The 10281-nt window shown below is 42.7% G+C and overlaps 1 protein-coding gene across 1 annotated transcript; it reads left to right on the top strand.

Moving 5' to 3' along the window:
* Positions 1-422: 422 nt before the first annotated feature.
* Positions 423-10247, top strand: LOC121708874 (very long-chain specific acyl-CoA dehydrogenase, mitochondrial-like). The gene is made up of 20 exons (XM_042091799.1): positions 423-699; positions 988-1054; positions 1962-2036; positions 2522-2594; positions 2736-2800; positions 2996-3130; positions 3304-3448; positions 3689-3818; positions 4129-4254; positions 4604-4802; positions 7081-7185; positions 7371-7457; positions 7632-7694; positions 7811-7912; positions 8035-8132; positions 8223-8295; positions 8418-8490; positions 8581-8653; positions 8739-8814; positions 8991-10247. Exons 1-20 carry the CDS (start codon positions 629-631, stop codon positions 9126-9128), a joined length of 1974 nt encoding a protein of 657 aa, XP_041947733.1. The 5' UTR covers positions 423-628; the 3' UTR covers positions 9129-10247.
* Positions 10248-10281: the final 34 nt, after the last annotated feature.

Below are 10281 nucleotides of genomic sequence, written 5' to 3'. Positions count from 1 at the left end.
AAGTGGTTGCAGTGGTCTCTTAATTTTGAATATGACTGTCAACCCATTCGAATGTCACTCAGCAACCGTAGGATGACATCAGAAAAATGTGCAGTGGTCTTTTAATTTTTTCTAGAGCTGTATACTTAGATATAGGCTAATAGCCAATCTAGTTAGTCTAATCTAGGCTATTAGAAAGGCATAAACAACATAAAACCTACTACAATTGCAATTCCAATTGCATGTGGAGAACTCAAAAGGAAATGTCTCCATGTGTCAGAGGTAATACATTCACATTACATGGGTTTTTTAAAGAAATGGGTCCAATTTATTCTCCATAGAGCCTGTGCAGTATCCCCCACCTTGTTTTGACTGCCATCTAGTGGCTTTGTGTTTGTGGGCGCGTCAATGTTTTCTATAAAAAATAGGCCACGCCACTGGTATGTAGGTTACGCAAGGGTGCTAGGCTATAGTAGAACTGCAGAAGGACCGGTCAGAAACCCCGAAGCACACAGTAAACCGGCGGTTCTTTGAATTAAAAGCGACCTTATTTTGTTGACTAGTCTATCGTTAACTGTTTAATAGCGTTCTTTCAGAGATTACACTATTCCAACTGGGTGGATTTGGTTCTTTACCCGCTGCAGTAAAAATGCTCCTGAGTAAGAGTTTGACTCCTGCTTTGTGCGGAAGTGCGCTCCGCTTGTCCTCCGCAGCCGCCCGGTAAGGCTAGCCAATTATTCATAGGACAATATCTTTATTATTTTTCTCGTTAGATTCCACAGTCTTGCGAAATAATCTTGCTATCAAAATTAATCATCTATAATGTCACATATGGCCCATACAACGCTCATGGACTTATTCTGTATGGCCTCTTGAGTCTAGCAATGTCTGTCAATACGTTTTCATGTTGATGAGTTCCAGCGTTACTATTCCCACATTTATGCTGTTTTAATAATTGGATTAAACCTACCAGTGAATATTTTTTTCCCTAATGTTTATCTTTCAAAGGATTCAAGTAAAAGGTGCTGCTGCAGCCTTGCAAAATGCTCGTCTTTATGCCAGCCAGGCCGCAGAGGTAAGTGTAACAATTATGACTTATAATGTGTGTGTGATTCATTGATAATATAGACGAAATGCATCACCTGCGACCTTACTTGTGTAACTACAGTATGTAGCCTAGCCTACACGTACAAGGCTAGTCAAAGCTATGTAACAAGGCATGAAGTAGGGGAAAGTTCAACCCGGACTCACGTGACCAAATAAAGATCAGCGGGTTCTGTGGATGGTGCTATTTGTAATGTATAGCCTACGTGGAAGATGACGCAGTATGTCTATGAGTATATGTCTGTCACAACCAGTCATGACACCTGTTCCCCCTGTTCACCCTCCACCCACACTTCTAAGACTAAACTCAAACGCCTTGATTATCAAATGTGTGTGTTTCAGTAGCCCTAATGAAAGGGAGAGTCATTAATTCGTTTAGATTCTTCACTCTGGATCTATTCCACTTGCCTTTTGCATCACAGTTTGTCAGGTGCTCAATTGTCATTCTGGATTGAATGCCTACTGGTTTAGTGCAGTAGGCTCCCTGGATATGGTGTCCCGTATGGAAACTGGAAAGACGTGTGTGTGACCTCCCTTGTCTGTTTATGCACAGAGAGGGGCTTTACATAGACTATACTGGCCAGTCGAAATTCCAAGCATTGCAGAACACAAAACACTTGTCCTCTTGATAAGAACTATCTGTAAATTCTATATTTGCTACATTACATATGATTCTAGGGCGGAGACTTGGCAGGTTTATATTCATACATAGTACACCACTCCCAACAATTATTAGTCTCCTCTAAATGATTTCTTATCTACAATCAGTGTTTGTTCAATGACTGCTCATTATTGGCCATAGCCCTTTTCATCAAGTCATATGCTTTTTATCTTTTATATTGATAACCCACCTACATTTAATCTCTTAATTTATTTAGGCTGTGTTGGATAAAACAGAAGTTGGAAGCTCAACTGCTGTTAAACCACATGCTGAGAAGAAGCCACTGGCAGTGGTAAATTTTTTTTTTTTACAGTATAGATTCTTGAAACGCCATCAACATATGGATCAGCTCGCACAATACTGAAGTGCTCTGATTGAAGGGTCATGTTATATGAAGAATGCCCTCTGTTCCACTGAACTTTGTTGACAGAGGTGGTTAGTCAGCTCAATAAAACAGAACAAATCATATAATGATAAGTGAAAATGAAGTAAAGCCATTGACACATTACATTTAAAGCAACTACTGAATAGTGCAAGACATTCTTATACTTTTCTTGTGCTGTTTTGCTTTACTAAATATAATAATTAATAAATAACAGTATAATAATAATTTGATAACAGTATTTATTATGTTACATTGCAAATGGGATTACTTAGATGGTATATTGTGTTAATTGTAACCACTCAGATATTGCATGTTTTATTGTGATATGAGATATAAAGCATAGTGTTGTGACATTAAAGTACTTACTGTGCCTACCTCCCTGTTTCTGCCAGGAGTCCAAGTCTTTTGCCGTGAACATGTTCAAGGGCCAGATCAGCACCGCCCAGGTGTTCCCCTATCCTTCAGGTGAGCAGACTCTGAATAATGATATCCTGACTGAGCGGGGTCTTAGTGAGGTTAGCTAATGTGTCACTCTCAGCTTAAGCCATCAGTTTGTAATGCCATGCTGGGTTGTTGATATGCTGTTGCTGTTTTTCATGTTATTAGTGATGAATGAAGAACAGACTCAGTTCCTTAGGGAGCTGGTTCCACCAGTTGCCAAGTTCTTTGATGTGAGTTCTTTGATTTATTTATACATATTCTACATGGTCATGTCAAATTCCATATAGTGCTCTGCAGCCAATTGTTATTATCATGAGTATTTGTAATTGTTTCTGTTAGTGCTTCTTACATTTGCTTTACTAATGCTTTTCAGTGCTATCAGTTGCATGATTGAAACATGATTGACACCCTGTTTGTGTTGCTAGGAGGTGAATGATCCGGCTAAGAATGACATTCTGGAGAAGGTGGAGGACCACACCATGGAGGGGTTGAAGGAGATGGGAGCTTTTGGTCTGCAGGTGCCAGCTGATCTGGGTGGCCTTGGCCTCACCAACACTCAGGTAAGCAGAGAAACAAAATCACCAAAGTGAAGTGCACAACTGACAAGATACAGACGGGGTATAGTCTGTAGGGGATATCCTGTCTCAATCTTAAATGACGTACCCTTGTACTTAGTTGCAGTTCTAATTGTTCCCAGAACACTGTCTTAATCTTTGTGCTGTCTGTCCAATAGTATGCCAGGTTGGTGGAGATTGTGGGTATGCATGATCTGGGAGTTGGCATTACCCTCGGAGCCCACCAGTCCATTGGCTTTAAGGGCATCCTGCTCTTTGGCAACCCCGAGCAGAAGGAGAAGTACCTGCCCAAGCTGGCCTCAGGTGAGGAGCCAGAAGACTATGGTGTTCTTATGACTGCACAGTACTGCATAATAAATAGCATATTTAATAATATATGTACTTAACATTTATGTAGCTTATAACTTGAACTGTTATAATTTAATGAGTTCGGAAGCATATACAATACATAATAAGATATTTTCCTATTATATCAGCAGTTCTAGTAGTGTTATTCTTGTATGCAGCATCATTGATCGTTGTCCTTACCTGCCCTCTTCGTAGGAGAGACCATTGCTGCGTTTTGTCTGACCGAGCCTGCCAGTGGCTCCGACGCTGCCTCCATCAAGACCACAGCTGTGCAGTCTGAGTGTGGCCAGTACTTCACCCTCAACGGCGGCAAGATCTGGATCAGGTGAGGCTAATGAAGCCATGGCTTTCTTAACATGAGTGCTGTGGTAGCTGGTGCTCCTTTGGAGGCTGTTACGGGTTTGCGGACCTGGCACATTCTGACCGATAGTCTCAGTGTGTAATCTAATCAGGAAGCCAGAGAGCGCCCACATATCTTCAGTGTTTCCGCTAACTCTGTTGAGAACAAGGGAACAATGGTGAATGTGAGATAGCATGTCCAAGGCTGTAGTGAGATGAACATGTGTCTTTCTCTCTCGCTCTCACTCTCTCTCTCTCTCTCCCTCCTGCTCTTTTCCTCTCTCTCTAATGTGCAGTAATGGGGGCCTGGCAGAGATTTTCACTGTGTTTGCCAAGACTCCAGTTAAGGACCCGAAAACAGGAGAAATGAAGGACAAGATCACTGCTTTCGTTGTGGAGAGGAGCTTCGGGGGGGTGACGCAGTGAGTATGAGGACGGAGGAGCTGACGGAGGGGGTGGGTGGGCAGCGTGAAGGGCGTTAATCTTGCATCACAATTACAGTACATTATGAGGAGGGAAAAAGAGGAATGAAAAAGGAAATTGGATAAGCTAGTACCAGCTTTGTTTCCATCACAGCTCCCTCTTTTTCTCTCTGTTGCAGTACATTATGATGTAGGAAAAAAGAAACAGCAAATTGGATGAATTAGGATCAATTTTGTTGATGTTTTGGGAGTGATTGCTTTGTTTTCACCACTTAGTCCTCTGTCTTGCTCCATCTCTTTTTATGATCTGGACTCTCCAATTGTGTCGTTCTCTCCTCTTCTCTCACAGTGGTCCACCAGAGAAGAAGATGGGCATCAAGGCGTCCAACACGGCGGAGGTGTACTTTGAGAACGTGCGAGTGCCCGCTGACTGTGTCCTGGGCGAGGTGGGCGGAGGCTTTAAAGTGGCCATGAACATCCTCAACAACGGCCGCTTCGGCATGGCGGCCGCCCTCTCAGGAACCATGAAAGGGGTCATCACCAAGGCTGTGAGTGGTGGCACACATTGCTGGTGTCTGTCCCCGCATTTCTAACTGAAGTGAGATTTGAAAATGTATGAAAGGCAAACCATGGAGAGCCAGTGAAGGAACAGTGCTAATTTGGCCATCAGGCTGTCATAAGGTGTTATTAAGTTAGGTTTAGATAGATAGATAGATAGATAGATAGATACTTTATTCCTCCCGAGGGAAATTGCAGCCATCCAGTAGCTTATACAACCATACACAACAAACCCACATACACACATATATCTCCCATACATAAAAATCACTCACAGAAATATAAACATTTAAAGTGCATGTGAAGTGATTACAAAGGTCTGGTATGGACTGACCATATGATATATTAACTATGATAAGGTGCTATGGTAGAGTGTGTGCAATGTGGTGCAAAAAGTGAACAGTGCAGGGATTAAACAGTGCAATAACTTTGCTTATTATTAAATATTAACTATGAAAGACAAGAATGTAAACATAATATAATTGATATTAGGGGTAGCCGTGGCCTACTGGTTAGTGTTTCGGACTTGTAACCGGAGGGTTGCCGGTTTGAACCCCGACCAGTAGGCACGGCTGAAGTGCCCTTGAGCAAGACACCTAACCCCCTCACCGCTCCCCGAGCGCCGCTGTTGTTGCAGGCAGCTCACTGCGCCGGGATTAGTGTGTGCTTCACCTCACTGTGTGTTCACTGTGTGCTGAGTGTGTTTCACTAATTCACGGATTGGGATAAATGCAGAGACCAAATTTCCCTCACGGGATCAAAAGAGTATACAGTATATACTTATTCTTACTTATACTGATAAACAAGAAAATGAATATACTTTAAGAACAATATATTACAGGGAATAAGTCCAGATTGTGTAGGAGGGCTAATATAGCCTGTAAAAAGAGTCAGGGGGACAGCAGAAAAAGTGATATGATGGTAGGGGCTGAGAGAAACACAAAGGGCAAAGGGCCTCCTACAACCTGTGTCTGTTGAGCATGACGGTGACATGATAGTGTCTGCCACTGAACATGCTCCTCTGTTTATTAAATGCGCTGTGTAGTGGGTGGCGGTCACCGTTCATGATCGGCAGCATGCTGCTCATGGTCCGTTTCTCTGCAATTGTTGTGAGTGACTCCAACTCAATGCCAACAACAGAGCCAGCTTTCCTTACCTGCCTGTTCCTTTGCCCGGCGAACTGAACACTCTGAACACTTCCTGGAAGGCACATACCAAAGCAGTATTCTATTGTCGAAACAACTCAATTCTATTGTCAAAATTTAGGGCAGCCGTGGCCCACTGGTTAGCACTCTGGACTTGTAACCGGAGGGTTGCCGGTTCGAGCCCCGACCAGTGGGCCGCGGCTGAAGTGCCCTTGAGCAAGGCACCTAACCCCTCACTGCTCCCCGAGCGCCGCCGTAGTAGCAAGCAGCTCACTGCGCCGGGATTAGTGTGTGCTTCATCTCACTGTGTGTTCACTGTGTGCTGTTTGTGTTTCACTAATTCACCGATTGGGTTAAATGCAGAGACCAAATTTCCCTCACGGGATCAAAAAATTATATATACTTATACTTAAAATTCAACCAAACCTTAACCCACACAAACAAACAAATGATGTCGTGCTGTTTCCTCTTATTTGCCAGAGGTCTAAATTTAGTGCTGCAGCAGCCAATTGAAAGCCTGACTAACAGCACAAACAGCACCCTGTGATGAAGTCAGACTGTCCTGATGGGGGCAGCCTCTACTTAGTGATTTTGGTTTTCATGGAACAGAGATCACTAGAAAATGTAGCATCACTAGAAAAACATTTCTGAAAAGAAAGACATGTTTCTTTCAACAAAAATACATAATGTATTTTTTTCAGCGTTGACTTGCATCACCCTTAGCCAGCCCTCACCTTCTTGGCTTATTTGCCCTAGTAATGCATTTATGGTTGGCAGAGCATAAGATCAGCAAACAGTAGATTGCAGAATTGAATATGTGTTCAACAATGTATCCCCATGAGCTGCTTGTATACAGTACAGTACAGTATAGTATAGTATAGTATAGTATAGTATAGTATAGTACCTGCCTTTACTCTTGGTGTGTGAGAATGCTTGTGAATCCTTTTGATGCAGTATTAAGAAATATTTGCAAAGGGGTATAAAAGCCATGTGGAAATGTAGATATTTTACCAGTACCACATCAATATCAGTATTTGCAGTGGTCCAGGGGCAGCAGTGATGGCAATGCATCTTCAGTGCTCTCTTTTTGTGCCCTGACTTTAGTGTCTGTTTTTCTCCACAGGTAGACCATGCTGCCAACAGGACCCAGTTTGGCAGCAAGATCCACACGTACGGAGCCATTCAGGAGAAGGTGGCCCAGATGGCCATGCTGCACTATGTGACTGAGGTAAGAGAATGATAATCCACTACCTGTGCTTTCCGAAAGCAGCACCCCTTTGTGTCTGACAAAATGTAAGGTCCACGACTGTATAAGTTCTCATCTTGGACAATTTTGCTTAGTTTGATTTCATCGACCGCGTCTAATGCTTTCTTACTTACATGTTCTTGTCTCTTGGCCTTTTTTACATACAGTCTATGGCCTACATGATCAGTGGTAACATGGACAGCGGAGCAGCGGAGTTTCAGATCGAGGCGGCCATCAGCAAGATCTTTGCCTCTGTGAGTGAATTCACCATGAATGACAATTTTCACTCACTGATAGCCTTTAGCACTTTGTCAGAGTTTCATACATGACTTGTGCAGATTACTTGGAGACACTAGAGCTTAATGCAGTGCTATAGTCATTAGCAACTCTAGCATTAATAATAACTCGCAATGTTTTACCCTAATTAGGAAGCAGCCTGGACAGTGACCGATGAATGTATTCAGATCATGGGAGGAATGGGCTTCATGAAGGTGAGTCCCTCATGCTCATTAGAGCTACAATATTACTTATTTTAATGGCTTAAGAAATTAATGAATGAATTGGTAAGTATAACATGCTCAATATGTGGTGTGGTCTTATCCTATAGGACACTGGTGTGGAAAGGGTGATGAGAGATTTGAGAATCTTCCGGATCTTTGAGGGCACCAATGATATTCTCAGATTGTTTGTGGCTTTGAACGGCTTCCAGGTGAGTCTTGAGATGTATTTGTGATATGTAGCAAAACATTGTAACAACTTTCATGCTATCACCTTTGGAATCATTATGTAGTAAGAATACATAATTGACCATGAGAAATGTTTATGGTTCAGAACGCAGGTAACCATCTGAAGAGTCTGCAGAAAGCTCTGAAAAATCCCCTTGGCAATGCTGGGCTGCTGGTTGGTGAAGTCAGCAAAAGGGCTAAGAGGTTGGTTTGAATTGACAATCACTCAAACACACACACACACACACACACACACACACACACATGATGTAACGCCACTCTCTGTCCTATCAGGAAAGCTGGCTTGAGCACAGGTCTGACCCTTCAGGGAACTGTTCACCCAGAACTGGCCCAGAGTGGAGATCTGGTAAGGAGTTGGCTCACAGCACAGTCTAGACCACTGCACATTTCTCATAAGCTTTCTTTTATATCTCATATATCTCATTCTCTTTTATATCTCATATATCTCATTACTCCGATCCCTCATAGGCTGTGAAAGCAGTCGAGCAGTTTGGAGTGACAGTCGAGGACCTGCTTCTCAAACACGGAAAGAAAATCATCAGTAAGTGTGAAATGGGATTTGTGAACATGTTACATGGATGCTATGGGTGTTGGCTTTTGTACTGATGGAATCTCTGAATCCGCCTTGCAGATGAGCAGTTTGTGCTGAAGAGAGTGGCCGATTCGGCTATTGACCTGTACGCCATGGTTGTGGTGCTGTCCAGGTAACGCACACTTAGCCGATGCTTGGAGTCAGTGTTGTGAACGAGGACGACGGCATGTCTAATGTGGCGTGCATTTCTCTTGCAGAGCTTCCCGTGCACTGAGCCAACAGGCTCCCTCTGCCCAGTATGAGAAGATGCTCTGTGACACCTGGTGCATTGAGGTAAATACACACATACAAACGCACACACATATACATTGTATCCATTTCAATATCATGTGTCTTTATATTGTGTGTGAGCCTCACATGTCTACCTTTCTCCTTCTTCCTCTCCATCCTTTCCACTCCCGGGCATTTCTCTCTCTCTCTCTCTCCCCCTCTCCCTCTCTCTTTTGCAGGCCCATGAGAGGATCATGCAGAACCTGAAGTGCCTGAGGTCCAGTTCTACTCAGCAGACTTTCAGGAACATGCGCGAGATCTCCATGGCCGTGGTGGAGAATGGCGGCGTAGTGGCCCCTCATCCTCTGGGCTTCTAAGAGTCCAGGGGCTGCCAAAGTCAACAAAAACAGACCCAAGCCACTTCATCCATCACCAATGACTTGTTTAGAAAGCAAGCCTCTTCATCAAACACAATTGACTTGTTTAGAAAACAACAGAAGGGCTGTAGGCACACTTGTGTACATTCACATACACTCAAGTCAAAGACTGTCAAACTGACAGATGAACTCTTAAGGTCTATTTTCAGTTACAGTTTTTGGGTCCAAATAATGCCTTATACCACATACGCCAGGGAAATTAATAATGACACATACGCCAGGGAAATCAATGTTGGTCATACTAAGCTGTGTACATTCTCTATTGTCCTGACAGGATCATGACAGAATTTGCCTCTAACAGTACACTCTTAAACAAATGTGTTGGAAACAACACAAACTGTGTTGTCCCTATCTGGACACAGAGATGTGTTAAAAACAACGCAAGTTGTGTTATTTTCAACACATTCATTTTAAGAGCGTACATTCTACCTCTTCAGGTTAAAACTCTCCACACTCTTAATTGTTTCTTTTGTATCTTAAGAGTTTTAGTTTATCATGTTGTACTTCTCTGATTACTAGTGTTATCTACCTTCATGGTACTGTCAAAGGACTGACCCTTTAATTCCATCATATCACATGTCCACTACTCGTGTTAAGTTCTATTGTATTACTTGCATTCACTTATGTATATAGGCCTACAACATGAACAGAGCTTGAAGACGCATGCACACACACACACACACACACACACACATTTATGCTCCATTTTGCCTGGACATTCCCTGGGGTCGTCAGGGTTATTCTCTCCAATCATGCCACCGTCTCAGGACAAAAAGTGCTCTTATCCACAGTACTCCTGACTAAAGTGCTTTACAGTTTATTACTGATGCTAACATCCAACAGTTAAATGCAACACAGCAACTCACAATCACACCAGTGGTTCTGCCTGCAGTTGATAGAAGTCACTTACAACTATGTTGTAAACGTGCTTTGGAAAATTCAGTTAGCTGTGTGTCTATATGTAGTTACATGATTTTATAATGAGGGATGTCTTTTAGTGTTCATGGTCTGATGTACCCTTTTAAAGGGTGATGTAGTAAAAATGTTATTTAAGTGGAATAGTGTCTTGTGGAATCTTGTTTTTTTTTTATGG

This window comes from Alosa sapidissima, chromosome 5 (genome assembly GCF_018492685.1).
Source record: "Alosa sapidissima isolate fAloSap1 chromosome 5, fAloSap1.pri, whole genome shotgun sequence".
NCBI lineage: Eukaryota > Metazoa > Chordata > Actinopteri > Clupeiformes > Clupeidae > Alosa > Alosa sapidissima.
Note: the sequence above shows the minus strand (reverse complement) of the source record. Positions and strands in the feature narration are given on the sequence as shown.

Bases quoted from the DNA above. Each gene is read 5' to 3' on its own strand.
- LOC121708874 (XM_042091799.1), top strand. From the start codon at position 629: ATGCTCCTGAGTAAGAGTTTGACTCCTGCTTTGTGCGGAAGTGCGCTC. The intron at 3,449-3,688 runs GTGAGGAGCCAG...CCCTCTTCGTAG, and splicing joins CCTGCCCAAGCTGGCCTCAG to GAGAGACCATTGCTGCGTTT. The intron at 8,491-8,580 runs GTAAGTGTGAAA...TCCGCCTTGCAG, and splicing joins ACACGGAAAGAAAATCATCA to ATGAGCAGTTTGTGCTGAAG.